Source organism: Dreissena polymorpha, chromosome 7 (genome assembly GCF_020536995.1).
Source record: "Dreissena polymorpha isolate Duluth1 chromosome 7, UMN_Dpol_1.0, whole genome shotgun sequence".
NCBI classification, from domain to species: Eukaryota; Metazoa; Mollusca; class Bivalvia; order Myida; family Dreissenidae; genus Dreissena; species Dreissena polymorpha.
In genome coordinates, this window is record NC_068361.1 from 14586241 (window position 1) to 14604524 (window position 18284).

Below are 18284 nucleotides of genomic sequence, written 5' to 3' on the forward strand. Positions count from 1 at the left end.
TTAACATTATATTTTCTTGAGTGTGATCACATGATCATATCCGAGGGAAAAGGTGGAAGACATTTTTATGTAATCTAAAACCACCAGTTAAAACTTCACTCTAGTGGTCAATATTGGTTCGTATGTTTGTATTTGATTGTATGTTATTGAAAACGGTTGCAATGCATTGTTTTCTTTGTATTTTGTTTGAGGTTTGAACATGTTAAATGTTCAAATCATATGATTTCGCGAATGTTCAGAATGGCAGCAAATTAGTATATTCACTTTTAGATAACAACTTATACACTCAGTTGAAACACCATAATATCTGTTTGCATGCTCTAATTTACAGCTTTCTTCTGCATAATTTGATTATGAACTTCTAACCTTATTAAAAGAAGTGAACTTGGAAACTGTCTTGAATTATAAATTTATCTTGTGTATTGGTTTACAACACCCGTAACCAAGGGTTACAAATGGCGCCCAACGTAAATTATCCACAGATGTAGGAATCTGATCAGACAAGCGCATTCTTCAAGACCATCGTCACCGGTATACAGGCCTAGGCTCCAACTTGTACATGTACAGGACATCACGACTTATCCGAAGGATTTCTTCTAGAACCAACACTTCATGTGGACATTTATTAACGCACAAAACTATTGTGCAATTAGGACTTGAAACAGTGTTATTATTTTAATAAATATATTGTGTTCTGGTGGCCAGAAAAAGAAAAACAGCAGATTTGTAAGTAATATTTTTAGAGGAAATTTTGCAGTTGTTACAGTTTTGATTTTGGCCATATTTTATTAATTTCTTTAAAACAAAAAAGGTGGGTTGGAAAAAACTGTAACATCTTGTTTATTTCCATTGTGTATGATATTGTAAGTACGAAAGTGATTTTTGAAGAGATTTCACAGGATTCACTTTAATTAATTGGTGGCGGAATACAGTATTTAATATTGGCATTCTTACTAATATTTCATTAATAATCACATTGCTGCTATTCTGAATTTACTTTTATTACTCTACATTACTTTTGATAGTGTTGCAACCGTTTCAGTTATTTTTTATTGCTGACCCATATTCAATATTTTCTGTTCTGTTCCTGGTTATTAACTGGAATATCTGTCTGTGTTGACCTTGAAGTTGACATTTGGTGCTGACATTTCGTGACTATTGACAAGTAAATAGTTCAGCAGTTTTACTATGTAGTATTAGAAATTTAGTTAGATTTGGTAGTTGTGCCAACTAAAAAAAGTTTTGAAACAAAAGTCTTTTATTGCAATATTTTGTATTACATATTGTAATTTCTACATTATTAAATAATTATTCAACCAATATAAATATAATTCTGTTTAAATTTCAGTTTTGTCAGATATTTCTTTTCAGAAAAAGAGTTCATACATATATATGCAAATACATGTATGACCGACACATTTCATAGTTTAATTAAGTGTTTTTTTTCATCCTGTTCTGTAGTTTTACCACAAATTAGGATTATAACTTGGTTCTGTATAATTGAAATTGGGAATTTTCTGAACGACAGGAGATATTACAAACATTGTTCGGTTTACCGTAAAGTTTTTATACTTCATAATAAGCGCACCTTGTGCAATACCGTATTTACCCTAAAGCTATTGTTAAATAGTTCATTAAATCAAAGTTAATAATTTTATTAAACACACTTAAACTGTTTAAAGAGATTAAAATAAAATAATTATTTAATACAAATTAATTATATAAGTAAAATAAATAATAATAAAAAAAAAAAAAAAAAAAAAAAAAAATTAAACTTTTTAATTACATTAATCATAGCTGTGATTAGTGTATGCCATTTATAACTTTAACATAAAAGTATACTGCTATTACATTTTAAGATATGTGAATTTTATTATGAATGAATGTTATCATGATTGTATTATTTTGTGCTGTTTGACATTTTATTTTTTGTACAACGGGTTGTTTTGGATATTGAAATTTACAGATATAGTGAAAATCTTCGGCCATTCAGTGCTTCACAGGTGTATTATAGACTTATTAAAAAGTGATTTTGACTTTTATGTGTGAAAGACAATTAATAGTGAGTGACATTTAAACTTTGTGCATAGTTATAAACATTAAACTGCTTAGTGGAAAAGTTTGTTAAATGGCTGATTCTGAGGAGGAGCAACAAGAAGAAGGAAAATTCAACATGGCGACAGGACCGGTAGACTTAACAAAGGACGAAGTTAAGTTGTTGGAAGCCTTGAAAATTTTTGGTATCCAACCGAAGTGTGACACTCCACAAGATATGCTAAGAATTGCACAAGCGTTCGGAAGTGTGAAAAGTGAAGAGCCGGAACATGTTGTGCCTAAAGCGACTGAAGTTAAAGTGGGTTATCAATACCCAAAACTGTCCATATTCTTCGGAGATCAAGGGAAAGGGGAAGTCACATGGGATACTTTCAAGTATGAGGTGGAGGCCACAGTCAACAGCAAGGTGTTCAAATCAGAACAAGTTTTATTGGGGGTTCGACGTGCTGTGAAAGGAAGTGCTGGCGATGTACTACGTCGTCTAGGACCTGATGTGACTCTTCAAGAAGTCATGCAGAAGCTTGACAGCACATATGGTTGTATAGAGTCGCGTGAAAGTGTAATGCGGAAATTTTATTCTAGCCAACAACAGACAGGAGAGTCTGTTTCAGCCTATGCCGCTAGGTTAGAGGAATTATTTGAAACTGCCATACATCTGAAGGCTTTGAAACGATCTGACATGGATGTGTTGAAAACTGTTCTACATGCTGGATTAAAAAAGGATTTGAAGCATCTGTCAACTTACCAATGTGACAAGCTGGTTGAATACGATGAATTTAAGCGAGAATTAAGGAAGATAGAAGCAGATATGAAGGAGTCAGTTGGGGAAACGAAAACATGTAAACCTGCTGTAAATGTTGAAAAGAAAGAGCAGTCTGATCTATCGGAAATGAAAGAATTGCTTAAACAATTGAACCATCGAATAAACCAGATGGAGAAAAAGCAGGAAGCGCCCCAGTATTACATAGGAAGAAATTATTACAGGGGTCAGGGTCGTGGTGCTTATGCGACAAGTAATTTTAGAGGTGGTCGTAGCACTTCTTATGATAGGGGCAGTGGCCATGGTACTTTCTATAGGGGCAGAGGTGCTGATGCACCTAGAGGAAACTTTAGACCTCAAAGCATGGCGTTCAATGTAGAATGCTATCAATGCCATGAAAAAGGGCATGTTATGAGAGACTGTCCTGCAAATGCAGAGGTCATTTGTTTCAAATGTAGAGAAAAAGGGCACAAACAATGGCAATGCCCAAAAGTGTAAGTGCCTCGGTAACAGGGTCGAACGTAGGCACACATAGGATAGACCCTCAACTTGTTGGCGAAACAAATGAAGTCAAAGTTTGTATAAATGACATCCAGACACTTGCACTTTTAGACACAGGCAGTTGTGTCAGCGTTATATCAGAGTCTTTTCATAAAAATCAACTGGTAAATATTGAGATACAACCTTTAAACACTCTTTTGAAAATTGAATGCGCAGATGGTAAAGAATTGCCATATATTGGATATATTGAAATTGATTTGAAGATTGATGAAGGTTTGCCTAGGTCTACATTGAAACATTGTTTGTTTCTTGTGTCACCTGGCACTCATTACTCTTCCAGAGTACCAGTAATCATAGGCACCAATATATTACAAGAATATTTGACAGAATGCAAACAAAACTTTGGAGATACTTTTCTACAAAAAGCTAAACTTCACACCCCTTGGTACCTTAGTTTAAGATCCATGGTAATAAGAGAAAAAGACCTTAAAAAGAATAAGAATAAAATTGCTTTAATAAGATGTGCAGTTCCGCACAAAGTTTTATTAAAGCCAAATGAGTGCTTGGAATTGAATGGGTACATTGACCGGACTGTTAATTACCCTGATACAACAGCATTGTTGCATGAGTCAGAACACAGCAACTTGCCATTATATGTCGATGTGACACCGGCAGTTGTGAATGTGAAGTCGGATCAGAAACATGTTATTGTTACATTATCTAATCTGACAACCAACACTGTTGTTATTTCACCAAAAGCTATATTGTGTGAACTGCAACCAGTAACTGTTACAAAAGAGGAAAATTGCACTCTCAATACTGAACATGAAGAAATAATAGACACATTGAACATTGACGAACACAGAATATTGTCAACTGAACAGAGAGAGAAATTAAAACACTTACTTAGGACACATAAAGACATTTTTTCAACTTCAGAAACTGACATAGGAGTATGCAACAAAATAAAACATAGGATAGATTTAATAGATGAAAGACCCTTTAAGCAAAGACATCGCAGAATTCCACCTCAAATGATAGAAGAAGTAATACAACACATTAACCAGCTTTTAGAAGGGGGAATAATTAGACCATCAAAATCACCATGGACAAGCAATGTTGTATTAGTAAGAAAGAAAAATGGTAAACTTAGGATGTGCGTCGATTATAGAATGTTGAATGATAAAACAGTTAAGGACGCATATGCATTACCACGAATCGAAGAAGTGTTTGACTGCTTAAATGGGGCGAAGTTTTTCTCTACTATCGACATGAAGTCCGGGTATCACCAGGTTGAGGTAGAGGAAAGCCACAAGGAACGCACAGGATTCACAGTTGGTTCCTTAGGATTCTATGAGTTCAACAAAATGCCGTTTGGTTTGAGCAATTCGCCAGCCACTTTTCAAAGATTAATGGAGGAATGCCTACAAGGACTAAACATGAAAATCTGCGTAATATTTCTGGATGACCTAATTATATATAGTGACACATATGAACAACATTTAGAAAGATTAAATATCATACTTGAGAGATTGAAATCATGTAATCTGAAACTAGCTGCTGAGAAATGCTCTTTTTTCCAGACAAAAGTCAATTTTCTAGGTCATGTGGTCAGTGCAGACGGTATTGAAACGGACCCTGCAAAAATACAAAAAGTAAAGGACTGGCCTACACCTGAAAATGCGGATGAATTGCGCTCATTTCTAGCCTTTGCGGGATATTACCGCAGATTTGTCAAGGATTTTAGCAAAATTACAAGGCCATTATCAGAATTGCTTCCTCCAACATCAGTTAAAAAGGGCAAATCAAAACATCATAAACTTTGGAAATGGACTGACAATGAACAAGAGATATTTGATAAACTGAAGCACATTTTATGTTCTCCTCCAATTTTAGCGTATCCTGATTTCAATAAACCCTTTGAGTTGCATACCGATGCGTCAATAAAAGCTTTAGGTGCTGTCCTATACCAGACTCAAGAAGATAAGAAACAGGTTATTGCTTATGCAAGCCGTGCCTTGAACAAAGCCGAAAGAAATTACAGTGCCTTTAAGTTGGAATTCCTAGCTCTTAAGTGGGCAGTGACTGAAAAGTTTTCAGACTACCTATCTTTAAATCACTTTTCAGTTATTACTGATAACAACCCGCTTACTCATATCCTGTCTAGTGCGAAGTTGGATGCAACTGGTCAGAGGTGGGTAGCTGCATTAGGACAATACTCATTTGATATTGCTTACAGACCAGGCATGCAAAATACAGATGCTGATGGGATGAGTAGGTATCCATATGAACGGGTTGTAAATAATAATGCAGAAATGGTAACAATTGATGAACACACGGTAAAGGCAATATGTAACGGTATGATTACTGTAAATTCATACATTGAAACTTTGCCTATGGCTTCTCTCAATTTTGAGGAAATTGATGAAATAGGTCAAGGACTAGCACAAAAAGAATTAAGAGAAATCAGAAGAATGCAAAGGCAAGATCAGTTCATTGATCGTTGGAGAAAATACAAAATAGATGAGACAATTCCATCTGTATTCATGACAAAAAATGATTTTATTATGAAAAAACAGTTCAACAATTTTAAAATTAAACGTGGAATTTTATATAGAGTAATACATGATGAAGATCAAGTTATAGAACAACTTGTTGTACCAGACTGTTACAAAAAAGATATCCTAAAAGGAGTACATGACAATGTAGGCCATCCCGGAAAAGAAAGAACAATGAGGTTGATGAGGGAGAGATTTTACTGGCCAGGGATGGCAGCTGAAATAGATGATTATGTGAACAAATGTGATAGATGTTTAAGGCGGAAGTCTGTTGTAGGTAGAGCTCCACTAGTGAGTATTACCACAACATATCCTTTGGAATTAGTTTGTTTCGACTACTTGACTCTGGAACCATCTAAAGGAGGTATCAGTAGCATCTTGATTATCACAGATCATTACACAAAATATGCTGTTGCCATACCGACAAAAAATCAAACTGCGAAAACAACAGCTGAAGCGTTTTATAACAACTTTGTAGTGAATTACGGAATACCAACACGTTTACATTCGGACCAGGGTGCTAATTTTGAAAGCGACATTATCAAGGAACTTTGTAAATTAACAGATATTAAAAAAAGCCATACAACACCTTACCATCCTCAAGGCAATTCAGGGCCTGAGAGATTTAATAGAACCTTATTGGATATGCTTGGAACCTTGAATAATGAACAGAAAAAAGATTGGAAAAAGTACATTGGACATCTTGTATATTCTTATAACTGTGTACCACATGAGTCAACAAGGTATTCACCATATGAATTAATGTTTGGAAGGAAGCCGAGACTTCCTATTGATGCAACATTTGAAAAAATCAGAGACCAAACAGTTAGTAAGGAGACAGATGACTACATTAAAGAGCTGAAAGAAAGAATGGACACTACCAGAAAGATAGTACAAATTCATACAGAAAAAGCCAAAACTAAACAGAAAAAAGGCTATGACAAAAAAGCAAAAGCTGTCAAAATATCTGTAGGAGATAAAGTTTTAGTTAAACGACTGGCATTTGATGGCAAACATAAAATTGAAGACAAATATGAAAATGAAGTATATGAAGTTGTGCAACAGCCAAGGGATGATATACCTGTATTCAAAGTCAGAAATGAAGATATTGGAAAAGAAAGAGTATTGCATCGAAACCATTTGTTTCGAATAGAGGGACAGGAAAATGAAAGTGAAGAATTGATTGCTGAGCAGTGCAAAGATTATGAAACAGACGTTTCAGTGAAAAAGGAGTTAGGTGACGTCACCAGAAATGATGATTCCGAAAGTGAAGAGGAAGCGTACTTTGTATATACTACATTGGCAAATGGGGACGCCCATGCTTCAGTCACTAAGAGTAAGAATCAGGAGATTGAAAATCTGAGTGTTGATTCAGAATCAGAGTCTGAAACAAATGTTGAGTCAGATAATGTTGCAGTGGGAGATGCTGTAAGTAATCAACCTGAAGGGTTGGATACAAAGGAGAATGTTGAGCCCAAAGCTGATAATTCAGAGGCTAGTGAGGATATTGTACCAGATGAAGTGAATACAGGAATTACATCTGAACATATAGAGGCAAATAAAATAGAACCACAGGAAAAGAATAGGAACAGTAGTGGTATAGAAATTAATGCAGAAAGTTCAAGACATGAGATAGATCATAGTGGAAGTGTTAAGAGTAAAACACCACCTGTTCCTCAACTTCGAAGATCTGTGAGGCCTAGAAAACCACCCGATAGATATGGTGCGTATCTAATGACCTCAACGACACCAGAAACACTAGAAAGTAAAATAATGAATTTAAATGTTTTACTTAATTCAGGGATTTTGGAAGATATGGAGGTTGAAATTGCCAATAAATTAGTTGGGGCAATATTTCAGTGAAAACTGACAGGATTTGATATGTTTTTTTACATTGATTTTAAAATATGTGTGTAAACTTGTATATAGTTTTAACAATTACATGTGCATTGAAATGATTTCATAGAAGTATTATTTAGACATTATTGTCTGATTGTTATATTTGGTTTCTGAATACAAATCATTTCACAACATGTAAATGTTCAATGCTATGTTGAGTATTGATACATGTATATAATACATGATATAATATTGTTGTATGTACATGCATGTTTTATATTGTATTAAGGTTTAATTTGTATATAACTGTGTATTGCTTACAGTTACATCAATTACAGTTACATCACATAATTTATGATAGAAATTGTGTTTATCTTAATCATGAGATACATATAATCTTGCATAACAAAAAATTAAAAAAAAAAAAACAAAAAAAAACAAACAACATCATTAAAAATATAATTTAATTGTTCATTATAGTTTAAGTTAATCAAAACAATATAAATATAAATGATTAACAAAATTATAGTCAATGTAATCTTTTGTCTTTAATATAAATGTATACAATAATAAAACTAAATTAAAATAAAATGTTAATAATAAATAAATAAAATTAAAATATATTTTAGATTTTAAAAAGACCTGCGAGGTCGCAGTTAAAAGGTGGGGAGGAGGAGCTTGGATTGGTTGGTGCAGTTACTATTATGTAGTGATTGAGTGTAATGTAGTTGACATTTTTTTGTCGTTTAGATCTTGTATAGTATTATTTGTAATAAATACAATGTAGTTGCTTTTAATAAGTACCTAGAAGATAAGTTATGGAAGATTGACGGATTTGACTGATTGGGTCTATGACGGGACGTCATTTCTCGAAGTGGGGGAGTATGTGACCGGGTCGACTTTCTCCCGATTTGTCTTAATAGTGGTTTATAACCCTTACCTATTATTTTAACATTATATTTTCTTGAGTGTGATCACATGATCATATCCGAGGGAAAAGGTGGAAGACATTTTTATGTAATCTAAAACCACCAGTTAAAACTTCACTCTAGTGGTCAATATTGGTTCGTATGTTTGTATTTGATTGTATGTTATTGAAAACGGTTGCAATGCATTGTTTTCTTTGTATTTTGTTTGAGGTTTGAACATGTTAAATGTTCAAATCATATGATTTCGCGAATGTTCAGAATGGCAGCAAATTAGTATATTCACTTTTAGATAACAACTTATACACTCAGTTGAAACACCATAATATCTGTTTGCATGCTCTAATTTACAGCACCAGTAGGGTGAGAGAGGATTGAAGGAAGAGAAAGAGAAAAGGGGACTCAATTCCACAAATTGGTAAGAATTGTATAAATTGTATTGTGTTGAATGAAATATTTGTTAACTCATTATTTGGAAAGTTGTTGATGCTGCGTTGCTGTATTTATGATTATTGTTGTCATTGTTGTGCATGGATCTTATATGAATGGTTGAGTCATATAAATTACATGTTAAGGCCACTAGAACAGAACTATTGTTTATTGTTTAGTATTTTATTGTTTTATATATTTCAGATCCTTCGATTGAGATTCACTCTGGGATACCAGTTATTTCTTCTGCATAATTTGATTATGAACTTCTAACCTTATTAAAAGAAGTGAACTTGGAAACTGTCTTGAATTATAAATTTATCTTGTGTATTGGTTTACAACACCCGTAACCAAGGGTTACAGTTATACATTATACTATTAAATAGTTTGAATCTTCATGGCCATTGGTGAAACTATTCCTAGACATATACTAACATACTGATGTGGTAACCATTTTGACCGCATGAATACTTGTTAAATGATAGCGTTTAAATTATTATCAATTTAACCGGGTTCACCCTTTAACTAAACTTGTATTAATCATATCAACATAAAACTAGGTCAACATGTGTGTGAAGAATAAAGTATGATACAAGCATATCGCCTTCTTCTGAATAAATGCACTTAAATAATTTGAACGCTACCAGCGTAAGCTCTACGACACACTGACAATCGTACAATCAACATACTTATTCAATTTTAGCAATACATTTAAACGGGCTTGTTTTTTGACACGTTGGTTCTCTTGTTTATAGATACGATCAGACCTAACATTGTTTTACTTGTATCTCACTATACACTGTTTAATGGCGCCCCTGCGGTGTTTTGCATGAAGGGCTTTTTGTAATAAGTTTAATCTTGATAAACGAATGAAGATGATAGACATCTATCATGTGGTGTCCGTATTATTGTTTGTAAGGTGTGAACGCTTTAAGTCTTTAGAATGATGTATTCAACATGGACCAAATCGAACATTGTTGTTGTTGATTATAATATTCACGCATTTACATTGAGTACAGAACAAACGCAAACAGTATTAGTATGTTTAGTGACTAGCGCTGATGTAAAATGGCCGTGTTTACTCATAATTATAAATAAATTTATTTTATCAAAACTGATGACATACATTAATTATAAGAGTATTTCATAATTGGGTATCATAAGCACCTTGCCACAGCAATATTGTCATAAGAATCGGAAAATCGATATGGAGTTAAATATTTTTTTATCATTGTTGAAATAAATCCCCATGGTTTAGTTTACCTTTATTTAAGGATTTAAGGATTGCAGTGGTACAAATTCGTATTAACTGTAGGGATTTATTTTTAAAGGGATTGTTTGAGTTTAACATGTTTTAAATGACTATGTATAAAATACATGTCAGCTATTCTGTAAATAATTCAAACATACTGTTCAAACAAGCAACAACAAGTAAAAGACTCTTCTTGTCAAGGAAAATGTTATAAGTATCGGTTTATTAATAAATGATCGTCAACAAAATCGGTAAAAATAACAAAACAACGCGAATGCATAAATGTTTTAAAACATGCGTGTATAAAGAGTATATCGTTTAAACTTCACTGACCGGTTTTTACGCCTGAGTGGGGCAGTGGTTGAGCGTAAGAAATTACTTCCAAAGGTCCTTATTTCGATTACGAAGACCTATGTAATTTAAAACTATTATAAATATTTTAGATTTGTCTTAGATTTGTAAGTATATACATTTGTAGAAACAATATTATATTGGTCCTTACTTTATTGCATGAAACATGCAGGATTACCATACAGTGCGACCATTAACACACTTACTGGATGCAGCACAAATGCACTGACATTTCGAGTAAATAAATGGTCATGTTAACAGTCAACATCTCTTAAAGAACTTACTTTTGATGGACGCATAAGTTGGTGTAGATCAAAAAGAATGAGTACACTTCTTTTAGTAGTTAAACCACCTCCTGTTCATTTGTAAAGACACAATAAGTTCATTTTATTAAAGACGCATATTTCAAAAGATGAAAACTATTTTCATTAAAAGTACTAGAAATGACTAAATTATAACCGCTTAACCGTTTTTAATCATTTTCACATTTAAACGATTCATTACTAAGGGACATCATTCTTAAAACCAATTCACAGGAACAGTGTGTAATAACATGCACCGTATGTAAACATATTCCATATGTACATCGTTTGATAAGAAAAATAAGCGTAGGATGTAGAACAGGAGGCTTCTTACAACATGGATCCTTCCACGGCTAAAAAATACTGAGCAATCTTGTATAAAACTTGTTGTTCTTGGAAAAAACAATGTGATTGTAATAGAACATATTTTCCACATGAGGTCACCTATTAAGTCTATTATAATTATAACATTTCAACTGCTTAAGTTATACCACAAATGGTACCTTAGATCAGATTATATGATTCGCTATAACCATTAAACATTTAAAAACACTACTTCTGGTTAAGCGGGCTATTTATCCGGCCACATAATTTGTATCGAACAAGCAATTGTTCAAACCAAATTTCTTGTTATCGTAAAGTGGTTTAAACTTTGAAGAAAGCAACCAGGTACAAAACAACGGTGCAAATCACAGTAATTATGATGAACAACCAAAACATTAGGAAGTCCAAAGCGTTCATGACTTCCGGCCATGGCGGGTATGTGTTATTTGTCTCTGGTCGAGTCCTCTCTTTTGTCTTTGCGTCAGAAACATAAACAACGTTGAGACGTCGTGTCGGCTCGTCAGAAAATGCGCATCGAAGCCCGGCGTACAGGCGGTAGAGGCAACGAAGGTAAGGTCCCACTGGTTCCCTCGATGCGTCGCGTTTAACCAATCTCACCTGCGCGAGACTGATAGCCAGAATAACGGTGTTGCACGCGGTCATGCTTATTAGGTACACCGAAATGTAGGACACCTGTTCGGAATTCTTCGGAAGTTCGGAGGCGATGATAGTCAGAAAGACGGCTAGCGACAGGAACATGGTGACGGCGTAGCCCGATCGTTCGCCGGAGTCTGCCGGAAGCACGAATGCAAACGGACCAAGTAATGACAAAAGTAAGACAGGGACGATGATATTAAGGACATAGAAGCTCGCGCGACGCTTGAGATGAAGTTCGAATTCGACGGCCGACTCGTCCGGTATGTCCAATACTCTATATAAAGGAAGGATATTTAACAACAGTACTAGTTAAAATTTAAGTTCCTGAAAAACCAATATTTCACTTTGTATATATCAACCATGTACTCCCAGTCTATAATCTATAAGAAAGCAAATACAAATATTTTTTTTCCTTCTTATCGCAAATAAACAACACCGGACTTGTATAATGTTCAAGACATGAACATTATGTTCGAATATTCGTTTATAATTATTCGAATATATTCGACAAAAACGGATTTTAAACCTAATATTAAAATGGCCGACCTTATGACCGTCCGGAGCAAAGTACTATTCCTTATTGCCAGAAATACCACTATAAATCGTATGTTATGTGCAACTTTAAAAATCAGGATAAAGTAATATTAAAAAAAATATCATTGATAAGGATGTTCTTTGTTTACACATCACCAAAATTCTTTTTTTTTTCAATGCTTCAAATTAATATGGATCTTTCCCATCGACAATATTTATGGTTTTGTTTTCTCTATTTTTTTCTGAATTTAGAACGGCGACGATTTAATTGGTTTATAATTAACTTACTAAATTCTGATTAGATAAAAATTAATTTAATATATGGATGAAGAAATCTAAAAAATACATGCCAGACGTCTCGATCTTGGTGGGACATCCTGTTTGTTTGGTAATTGTCCCCGCGTCGCGATATTAGGCAATTTGTCCCGACATTTGTAATAAACTACATATGTTCTTTAAGTTCACAATAAAATTCGCAAGCCTAATCTTACCATTGCCTATTCCTATTTAACCCCCCCCCCTATAAACAACCCACTTCTACTAATGGAGTGCACCAGTGTTGTTTTGACACCATATCAGCGATTTATTGGCAAATTATTTATTTTATCAGGCATTCACATCATGACGTTTTTATCAAAGGGGTCGCTGATTGCTATCGATGGATGTGCTGTACTGAAATAAAAGCCAACTGTGACCCAATCAAGTCCAAATATACTTTGTATTATACCACCTGAGGTTAAAAAAACCCATGTCAAACCACAGATTTTGTATATAAAACAAATCGAATGCTTATCGATACACATTGACGTTTCACATAAATTTACTTTCATTCTCGACTGATTTTTGAAAAAATAGTTTCTACATACATGTAGCGCATCAATCTAAATTTAGAGTAAATCGACGATTTGTCCCTCTCCTTTAACCCTCCCATTTTCAAAATATAATCGTGTTCATCGATGGCAGCTGTTATCGAAACAAAGATTTATAGAAGTCGTCTGCACTAAACCAAAAATGCGACTTTGTACATGTATGTGTATAAAGTTTTGGAAGTATAATTGAATAAAAATAAAATATTCGAATATAAATTTTTGATTCGAATATTCGGCCGATTTTCGAATATTTGAATATTCGGATATTCGGTCCTATCCTTAATTTTATGTATTTGGTAAAGCATCTGGACAGTTAACTGTCTGCTTCAATCTTGACACAATTCGAAATATATTAAAATCAAACAAATACACTTTTTAACAAAATTAATATTATTTTTATGAAATACATTTCATTCATACACATACACATGTATATAATGTCAGCCTATTTTGTATCTCATATCGCGACAGTAATTAAATAAAAAAATGTCTTTACAGTTAGACTGTACAAAGCCGGAATTACGGAAAACCGCCGAACAAACTCGATTTCCTCGCTATTCAAAGCGTGTATTACATTGCATCACGGGAAAATAATCTTCTTATTCGTAAACTCAAATGATAAAAAGTATATGAAACACGAGCTTATTAAATAATACTTTGGTCCCGATGTCAATGTGTAATATGAAAGTCAGTAGTGCTAAAATTGTTCATGCAAAGCGTACGTTTGTAATGGACATCAACACGATTAAAGCACACTTAAGAACTCTTTATCAAAAGGTAGTTAGTGTTGTTTCGAAAATAAATAAAGTACTTTAAAGTAATTAAAAGATGAAACTTTTCACACTCATTTATGTTAAACAGTCAAATGTTATACCAATATATAATGTTAACTTTACCCAAACAGTGACTCAAATAAAGCCACATGAACAATTATTCCTTTGCAGATATATAACAGCACCAATATCTATACCTAGCATGTGTCGATAACAGGTTCCATTGGCTGTTAGTCGAATAGCCTGTCAAGTCAATTCCCTCGTTTGCGATCGACAACTGTACATCATCTGAGCTATAGCTCCAGGCGTTGATCTTGAGGACACACGTCTGCTCGTCGAAAGGAAAATACCGAATGTTGACGGAACACGTGGATTCCAACACCTGTTAAATTGAAACGCGTTCAGATTATTGATAACATTAAGGCAAATTGCGATTTGTAATTGCAATAAACATATATGTAGTTTAGTTTGCGTTATTCCGAGCGGTTTAATAGCAACGTGCCAGATTGGATACACAGCAATTATACAATAATCATTATTCGAATTTCATGTTGTTTACTTACAATGATTTCATCACAAGGTTTGAAAATAATTGAGCTCACAACTTTTTTGTTTCAGATCTTTAAGGTCAAGGTTTCAACCATACAATAATGTTGTTATTTTTCTTCTAGACTATCAATAACCATTACCTAAATACATCTACATGTACTTACATGTAATATTGTCTTAACTTAATCGCGATTGTAGTGAATTCTCCACCACAGAACGCAAATATTAATCAAAGTCGGTATTATTTAAATGTAAATCAAATGCTTTCCTCGTTAAATATTTTCAATTAAATTAATTATTTTTTAAATATTTTTTTATGACATTCATAACGTAATCAACAAAGAACAACTGTTGCAATTTAAAAAAGCGTTTTGCATAACTTATCTTCATGCTTCTTCGCTTATGTATAACAGGAGCATTTATGCAGTGTATCAAATCCATAAAAGTGCAAATTAAGTAAATAGCCAAAGTCTTTGGTCTTACATCTAAAGGGAAAATATTTGTTTTACCACGACTGCGGGATTTGAATTAAATATGTCATCATCTAGCTTGTGCACAACTGTTATGGAGTTTGTTACATAAGGAGACAAAATGTATCATTTTACTTGATTCGGGACCCATTGGACATATCCGGAACTGTTCAACGCCACGTTGAGGTTTGGATAGCCCATTCCGGTAAACGATTTGTACGAATTGGCAAGTACAAGATCTGGCTTCCATATATCGTCTTACGGCTGAACCAGTTATTATGTTTAAAATCATACGCTTAATTCTTTGATTTTTTCCAGTTTTCCAAGTTGCCCATTAGTTATACTAAATCACTTCTTTATTGAGACGGTGGCCCAGACAACCGAAACAAAATTCACCTTAGTTTGACCATCAGTACTTTGTAGAATGTTTCTTAATCTCAAAACTTATACGGAACATTTTTGAAATGTAATTATTTCTTGTTAACCGGTAAATGACATCATGTATTTCATCAGATCCGCTGTAATTGTGAAATATGTCAATTCTCCAACTTACCCATAAAGAAATAAGCGTAATTACCTTTAAAACATTACGGCTTAGGTTTATTTATGTCAATAAGCAAACTTTTGCACCTGTTTTGAATGATGGCTATACATTGTCAATTTCGTCCTGTGTAGTTCAAGAAACTTTAGTATTGTCATTCAAAATATCGCATCCATACCATTGGTTTTGCGCTTTGTTTTTGTCAATGGTAAAAGTAACATGCATTATACAAATTATCATCTTATTGACTTTGAAAAAATAGATGCAATTTATTATCATCCATATATATATTCACTAATATTTAAATTGTTGGATATCTGTTCGTGCCTGTAACACAGCTGTATGTATTATTGTATAATAACAAGTGTGTGAACAAATGAATACAAATTTACTGTGTGAAAGAATTAGCCAACACATCGAATGACTAAGAATTTACTTTATTCACAATGTTCTAAATGTGTGTATTGTATTCTGATGAAGAAGATAGTTTAAATTATTAGACAGACATTCCATGATTGTTTGAAATAGCGGATCCGGGTTGACGAGTCTTTCAAGTTATCAAGTATATGCGGTGGCATGAGGATGGTGTAAGAAAATACATTAACATCGTCCAATCGCAGCTGTTAAATAACACCCTGGAAATGGTTATAATAACACATTTTGTTCACAGTACGCCAATTACATACCTACCAAACTCTCTCTCCTCACATCCGCTTAACGCTGACTACACTTTCTGGCTACCATAAAAGTGTCAGTTTTACTTTCTACATTTACATTATGTCCACTCACCCATTTTACATTTTCCGCGTATGTGTTTGCAAACCCTTACACAACCTATTTCGTCGGATTCCATTTCATTATTAGACTAAGTGTTACATATGATAATTATAAAATGTGTGTCGACCTTAAATTGAAACATTAAAAAAAAAACGATTGCATAAGATTCGTGTTTTATTTTAAGTATTATAAAACAGAACAAGACAGATATCAAACGCTGCTATGCTAAAATAGACCATATGCCATTATTCGACGTAAAAATACGTTCCGGACCTAAAACTAGAACATATATTGTCTGTGTTAAAGTGTGTATTCCAACAATAAATAAACATCAAACGTTTCAAACAGATCAACGCAATTGCAGACAACAATGAACATATTCAAGTTTTATTAATAACTATTCAGTTTCAATTACTGAAGGCAAAACCCACTTAAGCGCTATTGTTCCTATACAATAATACAAATATTCGCCAATAAGTACTAACGGCTTTACGCGATACTGAAAACAAACTTTAATTATAAAATATCAATGAACAAAGTTATTGATTGAGAACACTTTTATAAATTCATTTATATGCAGGTGTTCCGTCATTTTTGGTCCATATCGACAATCAAACGTATATAGTTTCCAAAATATTGTCAAGTTAAGAGTTAAACATTAATATGTTTAAAACAAAAACGTTTCAAGAGGTTAAACAGGTTAATCATTGATCATATAACTGATCGTATTCGTTGAAAACAGTTTTATTTAGTTCGTTTTTTAAATAATGTTTTAATGTATTAACGACTTCACTATAATGTGTCTTAAAATACGCGAATTTACGCTATAACTCCATTTCAAAGTATATGTAGTCCACCCGACAATCACAAAAAGCAATGCTTATACCATGCTTATGAGGTCAATATGTTCAACTTCAATTAACAAATAATAATATTCATTAGACGCTGCCGGACCTCTATTTAACTCTGTGATAACTTAATAGTTTTAAAATATTTACAACTAAAACACTGATCTTGTTGTTTTGGTTAACATTTACAAACACCAAGTAGTATGCATATTATCGAATTTGATTGTGTTAGTACGCGGGTAAAATATTTTTTTTTCAAAATGGCTAATTGTTTACTGGAGAAGTACACTACAATAACGTTTTTAATTCGCTTAAATTATATAATATTTAGTATGTCTACCCCCGAAACGACGTAGATAATGTCAACTGCAAAATAACTCATTTGTTACGGATACTCACTCTTCATCAGCAAAAAGAAATATCTTTACAAAAATGGAAATGCCAAATACATGTATGACCGCATTGACATCTTACCAGATATAGTTCAGTTGTTCCGTTGTATTCGTCTTTATTCCACACTAGATATTCGTCAGTCCATTTAACATTAAAATACCCGGATGTTGATATCATCTCTTTTTGTTCGTCAAATTCTGTTATGGCTGAACGAGAAGGAAAATTAGACCAGCTAAACGTTGCACTACTATATAACATACATTATCAAACGATTTACAAACTTTAGGAACTGGACGCTTTCGCAGTATGGGCAGCAGATATGTTAAATACAATGTTGCTGTTTTTTTAACTAACACAACACAGAACACCACACCTTCGAATGTATCAAAATGTATGTAAGTCCTTGAGTGTTGTTAACTGAAGTAATTTCTTGATAATGCTATACTTTTGACATGAACAGCGCCATGCGATTGTTGATTCTAATAACATTTCACTTTTGTAACAAGAACTGGTAGAGTTGATGTAAGTTACAAATCTTAGTCAGCCACTACTAATTTTAATGGATAGCATATACAG

General features: G+C 33.4%; 1 protein-coding gene across 1 annotated transcript; it reads right to left on the bottom strand.

The window, feature by feature from the left end:
- Nucleotides 1–11032: 11032 nt before the first annotated feature.
- LOC127839343 (acetylcholine receptor subunit beta-like 1) lies at nucleotides 11033–17900 on the bottom strand. The gene is made up of 4 exons (XM_052367683.1): nucleotides 17790–17900; nucleotides 15285–15413; nucleotides 14328–14512; nucleotides 11033–12228 (listed from the first exon to the last, which is right to left on the bottom strand). Exons 2-4 carry the CDS (start codon nucleotides 15348–15350, stop codon nucleotides 11619–11621), a joined length of 861 nt encoding a protein of 286 aa, XP_052223643.1. The 5' UTR covers nucleotides 15351–15413; nucleotides 17790–17900; the 3' UTR covers nucleotides 11033–11618.
- Between the last annotated feature and the right edge of the window lie 384 nt (nucleotides 17901–18284).